The following is a 27,083-nucleotide window of genomic DNA, read 5'->3' as shown; positions in this document are numbered from 1 at the left end:
CCGGAATCAGTATGATTTACCGCCGGCCGCATAGCCGGTGGTTCAAATCCAGACAGCGGCTGCCCGGCAGGGGTGGAAATCCTGATCGTCCAAGGTAAGTATTTCCTAACCCTTTTCTACCCCCCAACCCTCCTTTAGGGGTGCCTAACCCTAACCCCTCCCCCCCAAGTGCCTAAACCTAACCCCCCCTTCTCCTAGCCTAGCCATAACCTCCCAGGGGGGTGCCTAACCCTAAGTCCCCCCCCCCGGGAGCCGTAAACCTACCTCCCCCCCCCCGCGGCTGTCGGCGCCCAGCTTACCTTCGATCAGTAAGCCGTGTGTCTGCTCCCATTGGAGGTCTAATGACAGACGTCGGGATTTCGACGCCTGTCATTAGACCCCAGCCGGGATTAGACAGTCGGGAAGCCGGCGGTCGGGATTACGTCCGTCGGCTTCCCGACTGCCATCCCACTGGCCGGCTGAGTGACCATGGGTCACGTAGGTCGGCCATCGCAGATGAGGGAAAGCATCCAGGAAATCTGTCAGCTGATGGAAATCTTGGCCTCTTCCCTCCCCCCAAATGGCGGCGACACGACTTCGTTTTGGAAAACTGAGACCGTCGTTCCGCACCCAAACGGCAGCAGAGCCGCTCTGCGTACAATCACGCAGGACCCGTTCTGCACATGTGATTATCGTGAATCTGTGTTAGCAGTGCACCTGCGTGCACTGCTGAATGAGGGCCAGTGACCAGTATCTCACATCTTAGTAAAGAAAATTGCAATTGACAGGAATATAATTGAAACTAAAGTTAATCGTCAGTAGATATTCTCTGCATCTGGCATGTGCATATGTGTGTTTGCTTAATTTAGGAATGTTGAATTCAGTGGAAAAATCAGATTTTCTTTGCATCTGGCATAAAACTACTGAAACAGTTGCCACTCATTAGTATTGTGCTGAACACCAAACTCAATCATTAAACTGTTAACATCAGTACACACACACACTGAATTATTATTTTAAAAATACATGGCCAAAGAAAATTTTCTTGTTCTAAAACTTGAAATTGCTGTTCCTTGAGCCAGAAGTTTCCACTGTTGCAGCATAGAACCCAAAAGTTTGGCTTGTTGTTTTGACCGTTTAAAGTCGCAAACCAAATCATGTAATTCCTTCTGTTCTAAGGTGTGAGGTGAATTATCTTGAGTTTTGGGGCGATACTCTGCTGTAATTTCTTACTCTCTTCCCTCTTTATGTCCCTGTTTCACTGGTACACACACGAGGTACAGGAACAGGCAGCTCTTCTCCATGAGTGTTGAAGAGACTTTAAGATATTTTATAGTTTGTTTAGTTCTACTGGAATGACCGCAATACTAGTTGGACAAAAATAACAATACAGTTGTCCTTATGCTGACGCCATACCATTGAGACGGAGAACGGCATCATATGGTGGTTTCCTTTCAACCTTCTGTCAGATTAGTTGTGCAAGTTATGCAAGAAATATGGGGCGCCCAGAGTTTATACTGGTCAAGAGCAAAGTCAAAGTACATTTTTTTTAGCCTTATTTATGAAGGCGCTAATAGGCTTTCTTTTATTTTTAGTTGTGAACTTACAGCATACATGAATTTTAGCAGCTGCCATTACTTTTTGTACAGCCATGGCCAAAAGTTTTGAGAATTATACAATTATTGGTTTTCACAAAGTTTGCTGCTTGTGTTTTTAGACCTTTTTGTCAGATGTTACTATATATATATACTGAAGTAGAATTACAAGCATTTCATAGGTGTCAAAGGCTTTTATTGACAATTACATTAAGTTTATGCAAAGAGTCAATATTTGCTGTGTTGACCCTTCTTTTTCAAGACCTCTGCAATTCGCCTTGGCATGCTGTCAGTCAACTTCTGGACCACATACTGACTGATGGCCGCCCATTCTTGCCTAATCAATGCTTGGAGTTTCTCAGAATTTGTGGGTTTTTGTTTGTCCACCCGCCTCTTGAGGATTGACCACAAGTTCTCAATGGGGTTAAAATCTGGGGAGTTTCCTGGCCATGGTCCCAAAATTTTAATGTTTTGTTTCCCAAGCCACTAAGTTATCACTTTTGTCTTATGGCAAGGTGCTCCATCATGTCGGACAAGGAATTTTTCGTCACCAAACTGTTCTTGGATGGTTGGGAGAAGTTGCTCTTGGAGGATGTTTTGGTACCATTCTTTAGTCATGGCTGTGTTCTTTGGCAAAATTGTGAGTGATCCCACTCTCATGGCTGAGAAGCAACCCATGAATGGTCTCAGGATGCTTTACTGTTGGCATTCTCAAAACTTTTGGCCATGGCTGTACTTACAAACCGCTATAAAAATGTACTCACGTACACACAAGAAAAGAATAATGCTGATTTAATATGGAGAAATGAAAACAAAGGTAAAATCGCCATTTGTGCTGTTCACTGCCAGTGGTGTGATGGCCACATATCTCCTTATGGTAATCAGCCATCATCCCGAATGCTGGGACATGGAGATGGAGGCTCTATCACGAAGCAGACCACTTTGAGAACTCCCCCCAGTTACTAATGTCATTTTACAGTCCAGGTACTTCTCTCTGCACGCTTGCCAAGAGCAGGACAGGAACCAACGAGCAACATGACATCCAGCACTAAGAGGACATTTCTTCCCCAGGACCAGCACATGGAAGATGAGGCGGGGGATTTTGATGGCATAGAGAATTGGCAGGATGCGTACCCCATAGCGCAGGCAGAAGGCTCTTGTCGAGTACTGTAAACACTTTAATTTTCAAATTTAAATTTTTTCAAATATCTACAAAACCTTAAGTGATATCAAATTTCTGTTGGTTCTATGCACAAAATTACATGGCAATTGATATATATCATGTCCGATGCAAAATGGCTGTTGAGTAGTGTAATTATCCCACCTGCTTCTGCAGACAGAAATCCTCAAAATATGGAGGTCTGAATGGAGACTCCTAGGAGGCAGTCCTTTGGCTCTTAGCAAGCTGAAACACTAGAACATGGAGCTGTGGAGACAGTTAGTAATGGATGATGGTGAAATGGTTTGAGAATGTGGAGTATTTGGGAGTTTAATATGTGATTGTAGGATTGGAAACTGTAGAAGGTAGTTGGAAGACAACATAACAAGAAGCCAATACAGGTTGAGTCTCCCATATCCAAATATTCCGAAATACGGAATATTCCGAAATACGGAATATTTTCAGCATGACTGAGATAATTAAACCTTTGATTTTTGATGGTTTAATGTACATAAACTTTGTCTAAGGAACAAATTATTAAAAAGATTGTATAAAATAACCTTCAGGCTGTGTGTATAAGGTGTATATGAAACTTAAATGAATTTCATGTATGTAAACAAACTTTTTTTGATGCACAAAATTATAAAAAATATTGTCTAAAATGACCTGCAGGCTGTGTGTATAAGGTGTATACAACACATAAATGCATTCTGTGTGTATATTTGGGTCCCATTTCCAAGACATTTCATTATAATATGCAATTATTCCAAAATACGGAATATTCCGATATCCAAAATACCCCTGGTCCCAAGCATTTTGGATATGGGAGACTCAACCTGTACAAAGCTAGCCTGTAATCCCAGCTTTTCTCATGGTTAGGGCTATATATATATATATATATATATATATATATATATATGCAAAATATGTAACCATACTTGTGCCTTAGCGACTCCAAGGATGCAGGATGTTAATCTTTAAATGTGATGCGTGGTCTCCATTCTGCCCAAAACCTAGGGGACACAGGTGCACAACTCCAAATTACTAATTATATATATAAACACATTTTGCAATGAAATTTTGCAATAGATAGAGGTTTTTAGCATAATCATGGCCAAGGTTATGGGCCTACCCACCATATCCAGGTCTGGGGTTCATATCCAGGGCGCAGGACACCCCCAAACCAACTCAGCCGAGCTACCCCAGGGCACCGCTCTAATAAGAAAGATGAAGTGTAGAGTAAGATGGATAAGAGCAGCTACGTGTGTGTGTGTGTGTGTGTGTGTGTGTGTGTGTGTGTGTGTGTGTGTGTGTGTATATATATACGGCTGCATATATACTAAACAAACAGTAAAAGTGTTTAAAACGTGCAAAAAAGCAAAAGTGTTATGATGTGATGCCCTGAAGCAGACCCACGCCCCAAAAATCAACCCAAAGCTGCACTACAGTATATAATTTGAAGGACTTGCCTATATTGTGCCTTGTACTAGTCTGCATAACAATGCCAGACTCCATGCTTTAAACCAATGGGGCAGGGGTGCTAGTCCAGGCTGAAGGTGTCTCATACCTTCAGGTGTGCAAAGAAGCACACTGATTAGAGTATTTTTTTTGTGTCTGCTTTAATAGTCTCAACAGGTAGCACCTCCTAATAAATAAATAAATATATATATATTTATTCAGGGTGTGCAGTCTAGGACTTTTTCCCAAAACCCAGGGGATCCAGTGCTCTGATGCCGTGTTTACTGTTTGAGGGATGTAGGAGGAGAAGTGGTGCCTCCTACTATTCAAATTCCCACTGGATAACAATGGCAATGCATTGGGCGTGTTGGTGCACCAGTTCTATTTAGGCTGATCTCAGACTTGACCATTGAGGTAAGCACTGCTTGGTCAGTATGTTATAGTATGTAGCAGACCAGGGACTAGATTTACTATTTGACGGTTTGTCCAACCCATAGATGATGTCTCTGTTTTCCTTTTATTTTTTTGTCTTCATGCTGGGAGTGCCTTCTTGTCTTTCCAGGGGTGAGTGAGCTGTCCAACTGCAGGAAGCACACCCCAATCCCTCAAGGGGGCATCCCCCAGCCTGATGTCACACATGTCTGGGAATGCTCTGTCTTGGCAGAGCTGTTAGAGGTTCACTCTGCGCTGCCTCTGTATTGCCGGCTGGGGCACGACCTCTGACGAGCGCCTTCTGCACAAGTGTGGCTCCCCTCGCTGTCTTTCATCTCCGTCCATATAAGCTAACGGACGTGCGCCTGAGTTACACCGTATAATAGTAGGCCCCAAGGAGACCAACATTCCACTGTGCCATCAACGCAGCATACATTAGTAGATCCCACCGACTATAGTGACAGTACAATGTGTGAACTTGGCACACCACAACGCTCAGCTTAACCCTAAAGTTCCTAACTGCCCAATGTTTTTTTCTCCAGTCCGGATCAGCAAGTAGGAGTCTATTAGATGCAGACTGCAGCACATGAGTCAGAGCCTCTCCTTAGTTGTCTTGTTTTGGCCCAGCTTAAGGGGTGGTAAACAGTACATCCACTGTGGAGGCTCCACCGTCCACAAATTGCTGTGTTTGGGGGCAAATGAAAACAAATTGAGCTCTCTTCAGAGTCATCTGGCATGGTCTGTCTATATGGGTGCAACGATGTGCAGGCCGCAGTAGGTCATAGGGTGTTTCCATTCCCTATGGCTCTCACACTTGTGTTAACATGGTGTCTGTGGGGAAACAGTCCACAGACACCGGTAGTTTCCCACTGTTGGCCAGAATAACAGTGCAGAATAGGTATACTTATTATAATGTATAAAATTGGCGACATTCGAGTTGGTGAACCAGCCCCCTTTTCGTGCGTGCGTTGAAAGTCCCTCTTGAATACCACCCATATGTTGAGAGGTATAAAACAGAAATATATTAGAATATATCTGGGTTGATGGGGGAGGGCACATAATTTTGACTGTTCGTACTGGGAGCCATATTGTCTAGAAACTGCTTTCCAGTACCAAACCTTGTTTGAGTACAAGAGACCGAACATAACTCTCCATACAGCCTCTTGCAGAAAAGGATTCAATAGTAAGTACAAAATATTTTTTAATTTGTTGGCCATTTAAGCCGATATTTGTAAGGAAACTATTACACATTGTAATTGACTGCAGAATCTGAGTTTATCCTCCTGCCTTGACGTCTCCTCTTACTGGCCAATCATTTTCTCTTGCTGCCTCACTTATATCATTTATTTTCCAGACTTGGTGTGACCTGTCAGATGTCACCATTTCTCAGTAGATCTCTGATGACAGCCAGCACAATGCACTCTAAGGGCCAACTACCAGACATGAATGAAGGTAACTATAGGACACAATGTGACATTTTGGTTTAATCATGCGAGAACTGACAACACCTATAGTATTTACAAACATGTAATTACAACCTGAAATAAATCTTTCCTGCATTATTGACAGTTTTCCTCATGGACAATTAAATTTTTTTGTTTTATTTTTTTGTATAGAAGAGATGTCATGTTACTGTATCTATTAGTGATTGAGGGAGTGATTCAACTGCGGATGGAGATGCCATTGCAGCTGCTAACATGGTAGCATCTGTGGTAGCTGTAACAGGTCAAGCCTCCTACATGCCTTACTGATCCGAGCTGTGTCCAAAGACGCAGCATAGGATCATCTGCGTGTCTACCGGCCGGCTAAGTGACCCATGGGGTCATGCAAGCCGACTGTTGCAGATGAGTACAAGAGGCCAGGAAACCTTTGTCAGCTGACAGAGATCCTGGTGTGTCCCCCCTTCCCCCTTCATAAATGCGGAAACACACCTCTTTTTTGGGGGAAACAGAGGGCCTGATTCAGACCCGGTCGCAAGCGCTGAGCGCTCGCAACCGGGTCGATGGTGGCCCAGAGCGCATGCGCACAATGGAGTCGGCTCCGTCATGCGCATGCACGAGACCCAGATAGCGACGGGCAATCCGTCGCTCCGGGTCTCGCACAAAAGGGGGTGTGCTGTCGATGTTGAGTGACAGCACGCCCCCTTTGGTGGGCGGGCAGGGGGGGGGTGGCTGCCCAGAAGGAGGAGTTCGCATGAGAACGCCTACCGTTTGGGGGCGGCCCCACTGACATCACAAGTGATGTCAGTGGGAGAGCTTTAGGCTCTGTTTGAGCCGAAAGCTCTCTGGGGCTTGCGGCCACAAGACCCTACCACAAGGATCTCGTCACAAGCTCGATGGTCGTAATGGTCTTGACCATCATCCTGGCTGCTCGCATTAGCTGTGGGTGCAACCCACAGCAATGCGAGCGGCCAGGAGGCCGCTCCATTAAACAAAAAAAAAAGACGCCCAGATTCAGAGCGAGCGCTCTGTCAGAGCGTCCGGCTCTGAATCAAGGCCAGAGAACATTGCCGCCCCCCCCCATAAAGGGCAGCAGACTGTCAATTAATGACAGTCTGCTGCCATACTGTGTGCGGGATTGCAGTAGCGCAAAATGGGTTAGGAGCATGTGCAAATTCCCGACATTCGGGTATCCGCATGAACCTTGTCACTGCGTCCGAAGCTGAATCACTCTGAGTTTTCAAGAGCCAGCTTCAATCCCGAGTGATTTAGCAGCACCCATTGGGGTAAATTACTAAGAGAAACTGTATCCCATAGCATCCGGACAGCAAATTATTATTTTCAAAGGATATTAAACTTAACATAAAACTTACCTTGTTTTAAAAAGTAGGGGTAAAATGTACAAATGTATGTGTAAAAGTTCCAATAGTTTGAGAAGACCTCCAGATATATGCATTCTATTTGCTCTAGAGATTAGTGCAGATAGATATTCTCTATTATTAACTCTTATTTATATATTGCCAATTTATTATGCAACGCATTACAGAGAATGTTTAATCATTTACATCAGTCCCTGCCACAGTGCAGTTTACAGGCATGAGGGGGGAAATGTATCAAAGCTTCTAAAAAGCAAGAGTGGAGGTGTTGCCCACAGCAACCAATCAGATCCATTTTATAAATTGTACTAGATAAATAATTGGCTGCTATAGGCGACACATTTAATTGTCCTCTTTAGAGATGGTTTGAAAAATCTCTTCCTATGTTAGCTAACACACACACACAAATCAATTTAATATACAAAATCAATTTAATATACAAAAATATTGTCAACTGTTTTTTGGCAAAAGGTGGCGGAATAAACGTATCGCTACTGTCTGGGGAATGAAACGGCTTTCTATTTATGGGCTGATGTTAATCCAGTTGTGATAGCCACCATAGTTCTCTGTAAACTGAGAAATTTGGAATGATTGTGGTTGAGATGATGTGTATGCCTACACTGCCAACACACAACTCATCACAAACCTTATATAACACTCTTTATGATACAGTGGCATTTATGAATAATGTGTGGGTTAACCATTCAGACACCGCATGAAGCTGATCCAAGTGTTCTGATATTCTGAAAAATTGACTGCACAACATTCACAACCATAACCCCAAATCATATCTAATGAATTTTCTCTTAATGTATTATCACTAATTTAAATAATGGTGTCCTTTATCTAGCCTGCAACACTGGTATGATATAGCAAGGCCGGGTGCTGCTCAAGCCGTGTTTCCTGTTTTGTAATATGGATAAAAATAACAATATGTGATTAATTCCAACAGTCATGTTACTGATTCCAGCACAATGCTGGAGAATGTACTTTGCATGATGTGAGAACATACAGTTATAACACTGGTAACACAATGTGCTGACAGACAGAAGTGTGAATGCCTGCTAAGTGGCCTTTTTTTAATTTTATTTTTGCATGTGTTACATGCCATCACACCCACACATGTTGTTATATCACGAAGCACTAGCAGGCGTGGCATTTGGCATCATGGCATCAACTTAACTTCTCTGGTTATGTGGAGACCTACCCTAAATGGCATGGGGACTTTTCCCTTGGGTCGTGAGGTCCAAGATGAAAGTCCCCAGTAAGATGCTTTTATCTCTACTCTGGTAGTTTGTAATTTATCCTACATTTCCTTATTAGGCTATAGAAAACATGTGAATCAATCCAAGGTCCAGTCCATATGAAAGATCCACCTCTGCTACTAAATTATTTTGTGTGACAGAGACGCTGCCTTTAAATTATTGTAACTTCAGCAAAGTTTCAAACTTGCATTAAGTCGATTTGTTTTATAGATAGAAAAAACAAGAAGTAGAACAGCGCTAATAAACCTAGATAATTATACCATAAATCAATCAATCAAGAAATTAATTATTTAACATTTGTATAACAATTAAATGGACACATCATAAAATCTAAATTACTAACGAAATAAGAAAACGCATGTGCATATTATGTGAGAATCTATACGGCTTGGTTAGAAAACAGTTTATTACTGTAATTTCATGTATAAAAATATATATGACCTATAACACAATTGCATATGTTGTCGCTATAAATCCAAATATATAAAAAACAGGTGTATGCATAAAAAAAATGAGATGATTGCAGTATGAAAAAAATAAGCTAAAAAATGGAAAAGTAAAAGTCTCAGTTCAAGTGGCGAATGACATTATTGTTATAGCAGTCACTAGCCTCATTGAGTAAATCCGGGATATTATCCAGCTTGTTAGTAATTACCAGATTTAGGGGGTCATTCAGAGTCGGCCGCAAGCGCTAAGCGCTTGCAACCGACTCGATGTTGCCCCTATTGGGCATGTGCACGACGGAGCCGGCTCCGTCATGCGCATGCGGGAGACCTGGCTAGCGACGGATGCTCCGTCACTAGGGGTCTCGCAGCAGACGGGGCGAGCTGTCGATGGTGAGTGACAGCTCGCCCCGTTTGGGAGGCGGGCAGGGGGCGTGCCTGCCCAAACGGAGGCCTTCCCGCCGGACCGCTTGCCGTTTGGGGGCGGCCCCACTGACATCATTGCTGATGTCAGTGGGGAGCTTCCTGCTCGATCATAGCAGGAAGGTCCCTGGGGCTTACGAGTGCCCAGACCCAACCTTAGGGTCTGGTCGTAAGCCCCGATGGTCGCGATGATCTTGACCATCACGACCATCACCCATGTCGGTCGCTAGAGCTGTGGGTGTTAACCCACAGCTTAGCGATCGACAAGGAGGCGGTCGTTCAGGATGCAAGCTGCCACCCTGATTCAGTGCGACCGCGTGCAACTAATGACCGCATCTGAATGAGGTCCTTAGATTGGTTGATCACAACCCGATGTACATGCAGAAATCGCTGCAATGGCGTTTTGAAAATGAAGAACATAAGGCTGGAGAAGAAAGATGGTGCTGGTCCGGAAAGGGGTCCAAAAGAGCCTGAACTGGTGCTGTAGTCGTTGCCCACGGGGTGCCAAACGTGTTTCGTTGTGGAATAGCCCACAACTTCCTCAGTAGCATGATCCCCAGTGTCCATGCAGAGGGCTTTATATACCCTTATGCACATTTTTATGATGAGCTGCTGTAGCTCAATTGATATCTAATCTATCAAGCTGTATAGAGAACCTCATAAACTAATATGTCACAGAATTCACATAAATATAGAAAAGAGCTACAGCCATTTGAAAGTTACTCCATCTAAACTTTGAAAAATAAGTATGCACGGTGTGTGGCCAGTACGTAATGAAATGGTCGTTCATAACCCCTCTGCCCCAGTGGTCTTGTGTAAATGTGGTGTCCTCTGACATCCTGTTAACTGTCTAACAAAGCAGGGCCGCCTAATGCTGGGTACACACCTGACAGATATATCTGCAGATCGAGTGATATGCAGACATATCTGCATATGATGGTTGTTCAAACAACGGCCATCATCTGTGTCTGGCCGCAGGTCCCGGCGCCCGTACACACTTGCTGAGGGCCGATATGTCTGTGAACGACGTTCACAGACATATCGTCTGCACACACTGGCCGACGGGTGCACGATATATTGGCCGATCATTTGATCGGGCAGTGTGTACCCAGCTTTATGTAAGCTGGTCTCCTGATGAGATTGGACATTGATATGATGTCTGGCCCCTCTGGCTGTGATTTAGCTTGCATAATATAGTCTATGCTGTGTTCCGAGGGAAATGGACCTGGATTTCTAGTAGGCTCTGGAGCCAGCTAAGCACTGGCAGCAATGTACTGTTGGAAAGAGAGAACACCAGGTAATCACTGGACTGCGTTGGGCAGCGAGCATGGGAAAAAATTGTTTTAAGCATTTTGGGACTGATGCAGAGTTGGCCATAATTGTGCCCTAACTTGCAGATGCAATTTGCATTCATTAAAAAAGATGAAATTCCCGCCATATGCAAAGTGGCAGCTAACTTAAAATGTGTGCTGGTCAGCAACAGTGGCACATCTTGGTTGTCTATGTCAACTGCCTATTTTCAAAAAACACTTGTGATATAACTGCGACAACCTCTGTAATACAGCAGAAATAATTCCCTGTTTCATGTACGGAGCCTTCCCAAAGCAGAGCGCTAGTGCTGGGATCAGTCATCATCTGCTGTTTGTTCTTGCCCCTAACCACCTGCGAATAATAAGGCTTTCAGAGGCGCCCAGCCTCTTTATACCAGTCTGTATCTATTAACAATTACGTGATCACACCTTTAATGTACAATGTGTATGTCAGGACACCCATGTCCCCTCTATCCAGGAGTAATCTGCATTGAAATGCATAAGTGCAGCCATTTTTCTGTGAATGCTCAGAGCCAGGTCACACGAATACTATTCACTCTGCATCAGCGCCTCCATGGATCCAATGAGACATTACAAGAGTCTGTTACTAGGCTTCATTTATAATCTTTGTGCAGCCTTCTTTATACCTTGTTTGTATAAATTGTATCTTTCCTTACAGGATGCATACCTGTCCATGTCAATGACGGTGTGTGTGGTAACATAAAGCATGTTTGTAGCCGATCTCCTTGCTTTACCCCTCTTGCCTCCTGTGCATTTTGCTCTGGATTGCGGGGACACATTAGGTGCGTTGTTAAACTGTCATAGTCCTAATTGCGCACACTATAACTATCTAATGAATATTTCATAGAAGCACTGCTGCAGTTTAATAAACCACTTTACATGAATGTGTTGCTCAATAATGAATTTAACCGTTCGCCAAAACACATTAATACTCCAATGCCAGTACCAGCTTAATGATATAATTTTTTTTTTTATAATAATATCAAAACCATTTAACAGTACCAGTGACATAATGGTTTAGATTGTCATATGGACACTGTCATATATTATCATATGGACACGGGTGAACAGAGGAGCGATAGACATTCGTATAGAGGTTATTGAGCGCTGGGCTTGATACAGAGATGTGCACTAACCATTAGGTTAGCTGTTATCTCCGATGTTTTCTACTCTGGGCTTGCATAGGACTCCTTCTGCGCATATGCAGAATGGGTCTTGCGATGCTGCACGGAGTTCCCCAAGCCTCTGTCTGATTGACAGGCAGAAGAGATTGAGGGGGTAGGGACGGCGATGGGGAGTGCTGATACCAGACTCAGACTTCCTGGCCTCATAAGACGCCAGGACCCGGTCAGGCTGCAGTACGCTTTAGCTATCACAGCATGGCCAAAGGGACCACAATCGTGACTGATGGTCGCTATTTTTCTGATGGTGATGTTTGGCTGCGGCCTCTGTTGCAGCTCTGGGATCACAGATGCAGCAAGAAGGTGTCGATTTGTGCGAATGTCGACAATACTATGTAACCCTAACGGCAGCCTAACCCTAACGCTTTTCTGTTCATAATGTCAACAACTATTGATAAATGTGTAAATTCCCTTCAAAAATATAATTTGTTTTAAATACCATTAATTGATAGTGGTTTACAGTTTTACCCATCTCTTACCAGGGAAGTAGGGTTTCTGCAGTCAGATCTCTATGCTATCTCATGACAGGATATAAGGAAAGCACTGATATAGTGTCTCGCAGACACCGCTGATATGAGACCTGAGCCATCCTGACTGCAGCCAATCAAAAAAATAAAAAATAAATAAATCTGAGGAAATGTATTACTTAATTCACCTAATTCGTGGTAAATATAAAAATTAATCATTAATGATCGCCTCAATCTGGTGTTTCCAACGCAGAACCAGACAGGAAAATGCACTGGTGCATGTATTCTGAATAATCAGTTTCCAAACTATTTCCATCCTCCCTTTGCTGGCTGTGAAACTTACTTCTGTGCTTGTCAGCGGTTTGCCTGCTGTTTGCTTATGTATCTCTTCGAGACTGAGAAGAAAGGGTGGCTTCATATTCCATCTTACAGCATTTTCTGTTTTATTCTGTGCTACATTTATTGTGATTTTTTTTTTTTTTTTACCTTTTCAGTTTGTGTTGAAAATCATTTGGTCTTCGAAAGGATTTAGTTATTAATATTATCTAGTATTTAGAATTTGTTAAGCACATTGAAGTGTGGTCTTTCTATGTTGTTTTTGTTGATCTTTGTACAGATAGATATAATTATCTATGCGTATGTATGAATGATATATACTCTATGTGTGTGTATATGTGTGTGTGTGTGTGTGTGTGTATATTTCAACGTTTCAGTCCTTTCGGACGTTCGTCAGGAAGAATACAGAACAAGACAATACACTTACCTAAATACAGATACAGACACACCACGAGTGCTCCCCCCCCGCCGTCTGCCAGAGACTGAGCCTGACGTCATCACTACGCACCACACAGGAAGCGCGATTTCGGCAGCAGGCTCATCATGGTAACACTGTAAACAAATAAGTGTCAAACCATCACCAATGTACAGACAGTAAAACACAACAAAAGATATATATAAAATCGGAATCCAGTTGGATGCAGAATCAGTAGAAACAATAAAGATGATGCCCAAATGACAAATATAAATCACATGATAAGCAATAAGAAATGTGATACTAATTAAATCATGTGAGTGACAATGTTTCATTCAGCCCGTGTGGCTGAACTGTGTCAAGGCGAAAGATCCAGCGGCTTCAGCCCGTGATAACTGTGTCGCCCTATCTCCTCCTCTAATATTCTCAGGGATGTGGTCAATCATTTTAGAACGCAATGTAGATAAATTATGTCTACAAGCCTTAAAATGACGGGCCACTGGCTGATCGTTATCTTTGCCGGAGAGGACTTGTCAGATCGCGGATCTGTGGAGCGCCATGCGCTCACAAAACTGTCTAGTCATTTTACCTATGTAAAGATGCCCACATGGGCATCAGATGTAGTACATGATGTATTGACTGGTGCATGTGAGAATGTGCCTGATCTTATATCTATATCCAGTATGGGGATGTACAAAACTGTCCCCTATCTCCAAAAAGCCGCAGGTTGTACACCCCAAACACTTATAATTCCCAGGTCTCTTGATAAGGAAATGTGATGTGTTACTATTGCCAAAGCCAGAAATATCCATGTGGACTATCCAATCACTGATGTTTTTACCACGTTTAAAACATGGGACGATAGAGGAATTTTTTAGTAAAGGCAATGTAGTGTCAGTTGCATTCATGGGCCAGAACCATTTGGCTATTTTTACCAACATGTTGCACTGAAGCCAGTAACCCACACTATTCTATCACCACGTAATAGAGGAGGAGTGCCAAGCCTCTGTGTGTATATATTTGGGTATATATATAACACATACATACACGGGGATTTTTTATTTTTCATTTTTGTGACTGAAACAACCTGTCTAATATTGTGTAGGTCCCCCTCATGCCACCAAATCAGCTCTGACCCATCAAGACATGGTCTCCACAAGACCTCTGGAGGTGTCCTGTGGTATCTGGCACCAATATGTTAGCAGCAGATCCTTTTTTAGTCCTGTAAGTTGCGAAGAAGGGCCTCCATGGCTCAGACTTGTTTTTCCAGCATATGCCACAGATGCTCGATCGTATCGAAATCTAGGGATCTTGGAGGCCAAGTCAACACCTTAAACTCTTTGTCATGTTCCTCAAACCATTCCAGAACAATATTTGCAGTGTGGCAGGGCGCATTTTTCAGCTGAAAGTTGCCATTGCCATCAGGGAATACTGTTGCCATGAAGGGTTGTACTTGGTCTGCAACAATGTTTAGATAGGTAGGTATGTGTCAAAGTAACATACGCATGAATGTCAGGACCCAATGTGTCACAGCAGAACATTGCCCAGCACATCACACTGCCTCCGCAGGCTTGCCTTCTTCCATAGTGCTCCTGGTGCCATCTCTTCTCCCGGTAAACAATGCACATGCACTTGGCAGTCCATATGATATAAAAGAAACCGTATTTCACGACCTGGTCACCTTCCATTGCTCCATGGTCTAGTTCTGACAGTCACGTGCCCACTGCAGGCGCTTTTGGCAGTAGAAAGGGTCAGCATGGGCACTCTGAATGGTCTGCGGCTGCGCAGCCCCATAGGCAGCAAGCTGAGATGCAACGTGCATTCTGTCACCATTTTATCATAGCCAGCATTAACGTTTAGCTCTTCTGTGGGGTAGGACCAGACAGGTTAGCCTTCACTCCCATGCACATTAATGAGCCTTGGGCGCCCATGACCCTGTCGCTGGTTCACCAGTCGTTCTCCTTCAGACCACTTTCGGTAGGTACTAACCACTACATACCAGGAACACCCAGTCCTTTAGCCATTACAATTTTGCGCTTGTCAGTCGTTTAGTTCCTTACACTTGCCCATTTTTCCTTCTTCCAACGCATTAACTTTAAGAACTGAGTGTTAACTTGCTGCCTAATATATCCCACCCCTTGACAGGTGCCATTGTAACAAGATAATCAATGTTATTTTCTTTAAATGCGAGTGGTTTTAATGTTATGGCTGATTGATAGATATCTTCTAATCTCACAATGTATATATCTGTGTATTTCTAGGGAATACAAAGCAATAAGGAAACTGATAATGGAAACCACTTTGCTCTCATTTTCAGTTTATTGAAGTGTGACGTGAGCGCTTCACGTCGTTAAGGTGACCTGTACAATCAGTAGCTTCCGAATTATCATTTGAACAGAGTTTAACTGACATTCATTTAAAATGACAATACAGCACATACACCCACTCTTACACTAATATCTACAATGTTTCAGGTTTACGGTTACTTTAGAATACCCAAAACATTACTCTATTGTTAGATTTGTACGTTGGCAGAGATCTTTCGCTGTAAAGGATTATACTATTCTGGGATTTTCCAGTTGCTGCTGCTTCTCTTGCTCCTCTTGTCCTCATTTGCACGTCTTATCAGATTTGTTTACCGCTGCACATTATTTGTGTCGTCCAGTAACAATGTCCATCTGATTCTCATTTCAGTGCGCAATAAACTGAGGGAAATAGTTGGAGCCTCTACAAACTGGAGGTATAGTCCATTAATCTACTGAGGCCTCTGCTGTATGGTTACCAGACTTTGGAAATATTTTTACTGATAACAAAAGTTTGCTAACCAATAACTTTGTTCACTGAAACCTAATTTAGAAGACTCTTAGAAGATATTTACTAAAGTGAGAATTTTTAGATGTGGAGATGTTGCCGATAGCAACCAATCAGATTCTAGCTATTATCTTCTAGAAGGTGCTAGTTAAATATGAAGTAGAATCTGATTGGTTGCTATGGGCAACATCTCTACTTCTAAAAACTCTCACTTTAGTAAATATACCCCTTAGGATCTACAAGACAGAGGAGCACATATTGGAAATAAAGGGTTAATAACACTATTCTGACCGCAAGCAATAAGAGCAGCAAATGTCCCATATTTTTCTTTTGCTTCCAGAGTACAGAGAACCAAACTTTGTGACTGTAGTAAAATCAGGGCATTGTATGACAACCTGTATGAGATTATAGGGCTCAATTGCGCATCACATCTACAGATCTGTCCTCATACAGTACACTATTGCTGCAGTCACTGCAAACAGCCCATTTCTGCGCACCAGGTCCCGTGCGACCCTCCTCGCGCCGAGCATAATTTTTGCCCAACGCGACTAAGACTAGCCAGGAGACTGCTCTGATTAATTTTCTAAGCGACTGATTATGAATCTGTATACGAAATGCTTGGATGCAGAGGCCACGTCTTTTTTCCACGCCAAGTTCCGTTGTGCTTCGTTTACAGACTCAGTCGCACACAGATATAGAAGTGTCGCATATCAAATTATCAAATCAATCATGCAGTCTCCTGGTGCATCTTAGTTGCATCGCATTTTGACTAAGACGCATTTACGGGCGAAAAAGATTCTTGGCGCAAGGAGCGTCGCACAGGACCTGGCGAATTACTCGTGTTGCATGGCGTATTGAGACTAGGTCTATGAGGGCATATCTGTATACAACAGAGTGTGCAAAAAAGTTCAATTAAGATCCCTGCTCAACAGGAGCTAGACTAACGGTGGGTACACATTAGACGATATGTCACCCGATCCGGCAGATCAGACCAACATATCGCCCACATCTGCAAATGTGTACCCTCTATGTCGGGCCATGCTCGCTCCTGCAGGTAGTCCATCGGGGTTGTTTTGTCGACCTGCACGTAGGGCCGTTAGAACGACTCAACTGCGGACGCCAGGCAGGTGAATGGAGCCGGTGCCCGACATATTGTGTAAAGTCTACCAGCTGTACGATATGTCGGCCCATCGGTCGTCGCATCTCTGGATACACACATCAGTAAGTGGAAAAAGAGGTGAAGAATTTTGCTAATATGGTACCTCTCTGACCCCTCCATATGACCCTTTTATTCCATAAGTCTCCTCTATATGCCATCAGGTCCCTCCATATGCCCTATTTATGCCAACAGGTCCCTCCACATACCCCTATTATGCCATCCGGTCCCTCCACCTGCCCCTTGCCATCCGGTCCCTCCACCTACCCATTATATGCCATCAGGTCCCTCCACCTAGCCCTTACATGCCATCAGATCTCTCCACCTGCTCCTTACATGCCATCAGATCTCTCCACCTGCTCCTTACATACCATCATGTCCATCCACCTGCCCCTTATATGCTATCAGGTCTCTCTCCATGCCCCTTATAATCTATATATACCTAACAGAATTCCATCCCAATTACTTCTGCCACTGGAACCCATGCAGAGAGATGGGACAGCACACTTTACAATAATATTGTGAACCAACTCTGACTGTGACCTACACGCGTTGTGCAGAGGAGGAGGAAGTGACTACAGGTCCCCCTCCTGGCACAGCACCATGAGCCTGATATTGCTCCCAGTTAGATGCCGTGCCACATAAGTGTCACACGCTGCCCTGGAGACCCCAGTATCAGACCCCGCCGCTTACCTTTGCGGGTGCTGACCCGCGCTGTCTTCCGGCTCCCGCGCTGTACTCCTCTCTCAGGGCGGTCTCCTCTGTTGTCCTCTGGAGGGTCCCGCTGCGGTGCTGCTTCCACGCCGCCTCCTGCTGATCGCTGGTCTCCGCTGGTTGCATCCGGGAAGCGCTATCCTCCGGTCCATGGGCGCGGCCATCTTGGATTGCCCATGTGACTCCGTTCCACCAATGAGGAATCTTCTCCTTCTTTCTCAGCCTGTCAGCTCTCAGCGTCTACTATAGAAGGATCCCCAACGCTGACACAAATTGCCAGTGCAACTACTTTCTTAGTTCTGCTAAGTGAGCCTTCCCACTGCGCTCCAAAGGTGTTTCCTGCTAGTATTCACCTCCCAGCTACCAACGCCTCCACACGGCTATCCAGCCGCTCCACGTAGCCACCCAGCTACCAACGTCTCCACACGGCTATCCAGCCGCTCCACGTAGCCACCCAGCTACCAACGTCTCCACACGGCTATCCAGCCGCTCCACGTAGCCACCCAGCTACCAATGTCTCCACACGGCTATCCAGCCGCTCCACGTAGCCACCCAGCTACCAACGTCTCCACACGGGTATCCAGCCGCTCCACGTAGCCACCCAGCTACCAACGTCTCCACACGGCTATCCAGCCGCTCCACGTAGCCACCCAGCTACCAACGTCTCCACACGCCTGTCCAGTCGCTCCACGTAGCCACCCAGCTACCAACGTCTCCACACGGCTATCCAGCCGCTCCACGTAGCCACTCAGCTACCAACGCCTACCCACGGCTATCCAGCCGCTCCACGTAGCCACCCAGCTACCAACGTCTCCACACGGCTATCCAGCTGCTCCACGTAGCCACCCAGCTACCAACGTCTCCACATGGCTATCCAGCCGCTCCACGTAGCCACTCAGCTACCAACGCCTACCGACGGCTATCCAGCCGCTCCACGTAGCCACCCAGCTACCAATGTCTCCACACGGCTATCCAGCCGCTCCACGTAGCCACTCGGCTACCAACGTCTACCCACGGCTATCCAGCCGCTCCACGTAGCCACTCGGCTACCAACGTATACCCACGGCTATCCAGCCGCTCCACGTAGCTGCCCAGCTACCAACATCTAACCACGGCTGTCCAGCCGCTCCACGTAGTTTCCAAGTTATCACGCTACCTCTACATTCCTCAAACTCCTATCAGTTCGCTGCACCCTCTCATGCGGAGAAACTTTATTAGGCCAAGTCTCCTCCAGCGAGCGTCTGTGCCAAGTAATACAGGTCCAAGGCCCAGTCCGGGAACACAGCTTCCAAATCCCCTGATTGTGACAGTTTGCACTGGCAGATGGACTCGGCAAGTGGTCAAGGATCTGGGGTAGATCCCTAGCAGGATGTACTATCTCGTCTGGAAAGACAGGAGACCTCTCAGGCCCAATTGATCCAGTTCATCCAAGATATGTCGTCACGCTTGGGCAACAATCAGTCCTTATTGTCTCATCCCGCTCCCGCTGGCTCCCAAGCTGCCTCTCCTCCTGTGGTGTCACCTGCTCCCCCGCTTCTACCTCCTGCTCGTCTTCAGCTTTCCCCTCCGAGCAAGTTCGATGGCAACCCCAAATTATGCAGGGGTTTTTTAAACCAATGCGAAATCCAGGTCGAGCTACAATCCGCCAATTTTCCGACAGCCAGAACCAGGGTGGCATATATTATCTCTCTGCTCTCTGGCCAAGCACTCGACTGGGTCTCGCCCCTTTGGGAAAAGTCGGATCCTCTGCTCTCCAACTATTCCGAATTTATTTCCACATTTCGCAAGATCTTTGACGAACCGGGAAGAACCACTTCCGCATCAGCTGATATTCTACGCCTCCATCAGGGTAGCAGGACCGTCGGTCAATATGTAGTCCAGTTCCAAACTCTGGCCTCAGAACTCAATTGGAACGAGGATGCTCTCATCGCTGCCTTCTGGAGTGGTCTTTCAGAAAGACTCAAAGATGACTTAACTTCCCGTGACCTCCCAACCAACTTGGACGGTTTGATGTCCATTTGCAACAAGGTGGATCTTCGTCATAGGGAGCGTGCCTTGGAAAGAGGCAGACTTGATCGCAGAAGGCCATGTCCAGCTTCCCGTTTACCCTCTCCTCCTATGGGCGAGGAACCCATGCAGGTCAACCGCTCTCATTTATCGGCTGAGGAACGACAGAAAAGGCAGAGACAGAGGCCCTCATTCAGAGCCGTACGCTCTGAGCAGAGCGCACGCTCTGAATGAGGGCCGCCCTCCATAAAAATGGAGCGTCCTCCTGGACGCTCGTATAGCTGTGGGTCACCACCCACAGCCTATACGAGCGTGCAGTTTGATGGCCGCGATGGTCTTGACCATCGCGACCATCGAAACTGCGAGCCGGAGCCTGCGGTTGAGGTTTTCAACCGCAAGCCCCGGAGTGATTTTGGCTCCATCAGAGCCAAAATCACTCCCACTGACATCACTAGTGATGTCAGTGGGCCGGCTTCTGATGGGAGGCGTTCCCTTGGGAACGCCCCTGTCAGGGAGGCACGTCCCCGGCACGCCCACCAAAGGGGGTGTGCTGTCAATCAACATCGACAGCACGCCCCCTTTGATCAGACACAACGAGCGAAGGAAAGTCCTTCGCTCGTCGCGTCTGGCGCATGCGCACGACGGAGCTCCCGCCGTCGTGCGCATGCGCAGAGCACAACATCGACCCACTTGCGAGCGGACAGCCGCTTGCGAGTGGGTCTGAATCAGGCCCAGAATCTCTGTATGTACTGCGGATCTTCTCAGCATTTAGTTAGATCCTGTCCCATCCGTCCAATTCGTCCGGGAAACGCCTCCTCCTAACTTATGACAGAGAGGTTAAGTTAGGAGTTGCCATTGAATCACATAGGAAGTCTGATTCCACCATCCAGGCTCATTTAAAGCTTCCTCGAGGTTCCAAAGCTGTATTAGCTCTTCTAGATTCTGGAGCAGCAGAGAACTTTGTCACTACGGACTTTGCCCAGAAACATCAAATCCCCATAGAAGCGTTGCCTCGAGTCATCACTTTAACCGCCATCGATGGTAGTCTCATTACTAGTGGAACCATCACCCATCGTACAGCACCACTTAGACTTACCATTGGAGTGCTCCATACCGAACAACTGTCCTTCCTAGTGATTCCCAAAGCCTCTCATTCTTTAGTCCTCGGACTACCCTGGCTACAGAGACATTCACCACAAATCGATTGAACCACCATGCAAATAACCTCTTGGGGTCCCAATTGTTTCAAAGGCTGCCTTCAGCAGGTAGTACCTGTTCGATCTTCCGTCTTACAGGATTCTAATAACCTGCCCAAAGTTTATGGTGTTTTTTTTTACGTCTTTAGCAAACAGAGCGCGGATCTATTACCTCCCCATCGTGATTGGGACTGTCCCATTGATCTCATTCCCGGAAAGAATCCTCCTAGAGGCCGAACCTACCCTCTATCTCTCCCTGAGACTCAAGCCATGTCAGAGTACATCAAGGAAAACTTAAGTAAAGGCTTCATTCGACCTTCCACGTCTCCAGCCGGGGCTGGATTCTTCTTCGTAAAAAAGAAAGACTGGGGGCTGCGCCCGTGCATTGACTACCGGGGCCTTAATGAAATAACTATTAAGAATCGCTACCCTCTTCCTGTCCTAACGGAGTTATTCGATAGAGTCAAGGGATCCACAGTTTTTACCAAACTCTACCTAAGAGGGGCCTATAATTTTAATTTGTATCCGTCCAGGCGATGAATGGGAAAACGGCCTTCAACACCAGGGATGGGCACTACGAATACCTCATTATGCCCTTCGACCTCTGTAACGCTCCAGCCGTCTTCCAGTTTTTCGTCAACGAAATCTTCCGGGATCTTTTGTACAAGTGTGTGGTCGTTTACTTGGACGACATTTAGATTTTTTCTCAAGACCTCCAAACTCATCGAGACCAGGTGAAAGAAGTCCTTCTGAGGTTGCGGTCCAATCAACTTTTTTGCAAATTAGAGAAGTGTCTCTTTGAAGTCTCTACCATTCCTGGGGTACATCATCTCCGGAACAGGCCTTCAAATGGATTCTTCAAAGCTACAAGCCATTCTTGATTGGTCTCTTCCGTCTTCCTTAAAAGCCATTCAAAGGTTCTTAGGATTTGCCAACTATTATCGCAAGTTTGTGAAAGGTTTTTCTACACTGGTAGCTCCTATTACTGCCCTCACCCGTAAGGGAGCAGATCCAACTAAGTGGCCCGTCGAAGCTACCTCGGCATTTCAGCTCCTTAAGCAAGCCTTCATCTCCGCTCCCATCTTAAAGCAACCGGATTCCACCCGGCCATTTATCCTGGAGGTGGACGCATCCTCTGAAGGTGTCGGTGCTGTGCTCTCCCAGCGATTTGAAGATGAAAAACTTCATCCTTGTGGTTTCTTTTCCCGGAAGTTTTTGCCTGCAGAAAAGAACTACACCATCGGAGATCAAGAGCTACTCGCCATGAAACTAGCCCTCGAAGAATGGCGATATCTTCTAGAAGGAGCTCACTACCCCATTACCATTTTTTACAGATCACAAGAACCTTCTTTATCTTAAATCTGCAAATTGCTTGAACCCTCGTCAAGCCCGGTGGGCAATGTTTTTCTCCAGATTTAACTTCAAACTCTCCTATCGCCCCGGCTCACAAAATCTCAAAGCCGACGCACTCTCCTGTTCCATGACAAGCAACCCTGATCTACCCATGGAACAGCCCCAACCAATCCTAAGTCCCGCTTTCTTCGCCTCTACCAAATTATCTTCTATGCCCCCGGTTGGGAAGACTTTTGTTGCTCCAGAACTCCGCTAGAGGTTGCTGCATTGGGCCCATGCTTCCCGGTTCTCTGGACACTTGGGTATGGATAAAATCCTTGAATTCATCAAGCGGTCCTATTGGTGACCTTCGATGAAAAAGGACGTCAGGTATTACGTATCGTCATGCATCAAGTGTGCCCAACATAAAATACCTCAGCGGGTTCCACACGGTCAACTCCAGCCCCTTGCAATTACATTTAAGCCATGGACTCATCTCTCTATGGATTTCATCTCTGATCTTCCTCCATCTCGGGGCCACAACACCATTTGGGTTATCGTGGATCGCTTTTCCAAAATGGCTCATTTTGTACCTCTTACTGGGCTTCCGTCTGCACCTCTGCTCGCCCAGAGTTTTATAAAAGAGATCTTCAAGCTCCACGGCCTTCCTCAAGAGATCATCTCCGACAGGGGAGTACAGTTCGTAGCGAAGTTTTGGAGGTCACTCTGCTCTGCCCTTCAAATAAAACAAATTTTCTACCGCTTATCACCCCCAGACCAATGGTCAGACCGAAAGGGTCAATCAAGACCTGGAACAGTTCCTGCGCACTTTTGTCTCCTCCTCCCAAGATGACTGGATTGAACTTCTTCCTTGGGCCGAATTTGCTCACAATAATCATTATCACACGTCCACCAACTCCACTCCTTTTTTTACAGTTTTTGGTCATCATCCTCGAGTGCCAGATTTCCCTCTTCTTCCAACATTAGATGTGCCTGCGGCCAAGATGTCTCTTCAACGGTTCTCCAACATCTGGGAAAAGGTTCGTTCCTCTCTGACTAAAACCTCAGCTCGGTACAAGAGATTTGCTGACCGCCATAGACGAGCGGTTCCCAAGTTCCAACCTGGGGATATGGTCTGGCTCTCAACCCGAAACCTAAGACTCCGAGTACCCTCAATGAAATTTGCCCCGCGGTACATTGGTCCATTCCCAATTGTCAAAGTCTTGAATCCTGTGGCCTACAAGCTAAAACTTCCTCCATTCCTTCGCATTCCAAGCTCTTTCTATATTTCTCTTCTAAAGCCACTGATCTTAAACCGATTTCAGAAGGTCCTTCCCAAAGCTTCTAGTGTTCAAACACAGCAAGGAGAGGAGTTCGAAGTTGACAGAATCTTAGAATCCCGTTGTCGATACAATCGTCTTCAATACCTCATCGACTGGAAAAATTATGGTCCGGAAGAACGAATCTGGATAAATGCCTCCGACGTCCATGCGCCCCGTCTGGTCAAAGCGTTCCATATGAAATTTCCTCATAAACCAAGGAAGTGTCCGGTGGCCACTCTTGAAGAAGGGGGTACTGTCACGTGCTTCCCTGGAGACCCCAGTATTAGACCCCGCCGCTTACCTTTGCGGGTGCTGACCCGCGCTGTCTTCTGGCTCCCGCGCTGTACTCCTCTCTCAGGGCGGTCTCCTCTGTTGTCCTCTGGAGGGTCCCGCTGCGGTGCTGCTTCCACGCCGGCTCCTGCTGATCGCTGGTCTCCGCTGGTTGCATCCAGGTAGCGCTCCATGGGCGCGGCCATCTTGGATTGCCCATGTGACTCCGTTCCACCAATGAGCAATCTTCTCCTTCTTTCTCAGCCTGTCAGCTCTCAGCATCTACTATAAAAGGATCCCCAACGCTGACACAAATTGCCAGTGCAACTATTTTCTTAGTTCTGCTAAGTGAGCCTTCCCACTGCGCTCCAAAGGTGTTTCCTGCTAGTATTCACCTCCCAGCTACCAACGCCTCCACACGGCTATCCAGCCGCTCCACGTAGCCACCCAGCTACCAATGCCTCCACACGGCTGTCCAGCCGCTCCACGTAGCCACCCAGCTACCAACGTCTCCACACGGCTGTCCAGCCGCTCCACGTAGCCACTCAGCTAGCAACGTCTCCACATGGCTATCCAGCCGCTCCACGTAGCCACCCAGCTACCGTCTCCACACGGCTATCCAGCCACTCCACGTAGCCACCCAGCTACCAACGTCTCCACACGGCTATCCAGTCGCTCCACGTAGCCACTCAGCTACCAACGCCTACCCACGGCTATCCAGCCGCTCCACGTAGCCACCCAGCTACCAACATCTAACCACGGCTGTCCAGCCGCTCCACGTAGTTTCCAAGTTATCACGCTACCTCTACATTCCTCAAACTCCTATCAGTTCGCTGCACCCTCTCATGCGGAGAAACTTTAATAGGCCAAGTCTCCTCCAGCGAGCGTCTGCGCCAAGTAATACAGGTCCAAGGCCCAGTCCGGGAACACAGCTTCCAAATCCCCCGATTGTGACAATAAGTGTTCTATGGACTACCTCTGACACACATGCCAGGGGTTGCTGACCCCTGATTTTGACTGAGAATATGTTATAATAGGTGAACGCTCACCCTTTTTCATAACGTTACAATATTGCAAATGTTTGGGTGTTTTTTTTCTAGAGAAACATGCACATTATGCTTTAAATTGTTTTTCATCATTATTTTACAAGGTTAGGTCACAAAATTATCTGACACGTAGTAAAGTAGGATGTTTATGATAAGTTTGTTTGTATATAAAGTTGCTTAAAGTATACTTCTGCATTTTGATAGAGATCATGTCCAAGCTATGGAAGATAGGAAGACCCTACAGTCCCTGTTAGTCAGCAGGCAACAAGATCTCCCCTCACGCAGGATGAAGGACAGTTACATCGAGGTCATGTTGCCGCTCGGTAGCCAGCCTCAGCTGCGAGAAAAATACCTGAATGTATACAATAATGTCCGGTAATGTGAACACCTCTCACGGATCAATAATTACATGTTATTAGGTTGTTAACCTGTTGGAAAATTGTCTCAATTCTAAGCAAATGTTGCTGTGTTGTTTGTAGGTTTGGTAGAATCCTTGAAGATCTGGACAGCTTGGGAGGTACGATATTAATTTATATCAACTTGTCTATAAAAGGAGATTGCAAGTCCCACTAGCAAATTTACACTCGCGAGAAGAGTATAAGGCTGTTTCATATGTGGATTTTGGCTTTTTCTTGCGTTTTCAGGCTGCAGAATACAGAGTTCTATGGTTAAATACAGTACCTACAGCCTCTTGTGTTCCTAAAAAAGCTTAATACAAGTTGCTCAGCTTGGAGCGAGAGTGCTGCCTGGTAGTCCATTCTCCAGACCATTATTTGTAGAGTAGTTCAGGCTGAGTTCAGTGGTCTGAGTGAGGAGTTGTCATCTGCTTTAACCTTTCCATTTTGGATCTATTCCCATGGATCTGGCAGCCATAATGGTGTTCTGTGCAGAGTGAGCAAATTTTTTTGCAACCTTGTTTAAATTGTGTTTCCTTTGTACAGTCTGCTGTCTGAACAAGCATATAGGACCAGGCCGCTTGTAGATCCAATCTTCCATATCATGATTGCATTACAAGCTTGTGATCAGCACCAACAGCATGTACAAATGTTACAGCGAAGTGCATCTTTTTTTTTATTGTACTAAGGGCCTGATTCAGACTCGCTCGCTAGGATGCGTTCGCATGCAGCCGTCAGCTGCCAAAGTATGCAAATTCCGCGATCGCTTGCAAGACATTAGCACGCCCACTATGTCTTGCAATGCGATTGCGGTACGAATTTAGACGCCCACCAGCCTGTCGCAAGACGCCCACTTTCCCTTAGTAGTGCACGTAATCTCCAGGAAGTGTATGGAACAATCTGTAACATCGGACCCATACGCAGCACTTGTGGCTGACCATACCCGTGCTGCTGTGTGTAATACAGCAATGTGACGTGTATGCTGACGCTGCATCTTAATTATGCACGCCCCTGAAACTGTGTTCAGACGCACACACGCCTGTGTACACACCACCACACCCCTGTTTCCATCGACCACCCCCTGTCACCATCCACAAAAGGCATGACCTGTCACTCATTCTAGCGGGGCATCTGTGTACAGGGTGTGAGCGCTTCGCGATCGAATGGACTGGTTCACGCACGCGCACTGCAACTTATATGCATGCGCAGATTGCAAACATTGGCAGGCTACGTGCGAACGCATCCTGGCAAGTGGGTCTGAATCAGGCCCTAATTTCTGCTGCAGAACTTTATATCCCTATGTTGTACAGCAGATAGAACATGGTATAACATAGTCATTTACCTGTTTGACAGTCTTGAAATGCCTGGATTTCAGATGTTTCCATTTTTTTTGTTCCTAGTTTCATTATATACCCATCTCTAAAGAATACTTCATTTCTAAAAACATATGTACCATGTACTCGTAAAATGTCATGTACAATCGTCCTAATTGTAATTTCAAAGAAATCGTTCACCGATGCAAAGTGTGGTCTGTA

At 45.8% G+C, this 27,083-nt stretch overlaps 1 protein-coding gene across 3 annotated transcripts in view; it reads left to right on the top strand.

Annotated features, from left to right (window-relative positions):
* The window catches only part of ACOT9 (acyl-CoA thioesterase 9), a 93,364-nt gene that overhangs the window by 1,616 nt on the left and 64,665 nt on the right, over positions 1-27,083 (top strand). The window contains exons 2-6 of one of the 3 annotated variants that reach the window (XM_088455370.1): positions 5,978-6,075; positions 11,559-11,585; positions 15,994-16,039; positions 25,358-25,528; positions 25,633-25,670. In XM_088455370.1, coding sequence (XP_088311496.1) covers positions 5,978-6,075; positions 11,559-11,585; positions 15,994-16,039; positions 25,358-25,528; positions 25,633-25,670 — 380 coding nt within the window. Of the gene's footprint in view, positions 1-5,977; positions 6,076-11,558; positions 11,586-15,993; positions 16,040-25,357; positions 25,529-25,632; positions 25,671-27,083 lie in introns of those variants that run through there. The other 2 variants (XM_088455372.1, XM_088455373.1) reach the window with 2 other exon arrangements.

The sequence above is a fragment of the Taudactylus pleione genome, unplaced genomic scaffold, assembly GCF_031769625.1.
Source record: "Taudactylus pleione unplaced genomic scaffold, aTauple2 ptg000040l, whole genome shotgun sequence".
NCBI lineage: Eukaryota > Metazoa > Chordata > Amphibia > Anura > Myobatrachidae > Taudactylus > Taudactylus pleione.
The sequence above is the reverse complement of the archived record's forward strand: the minus strand, read 5'-3'. Positions and strand labels throughout refer to the sequence as shown.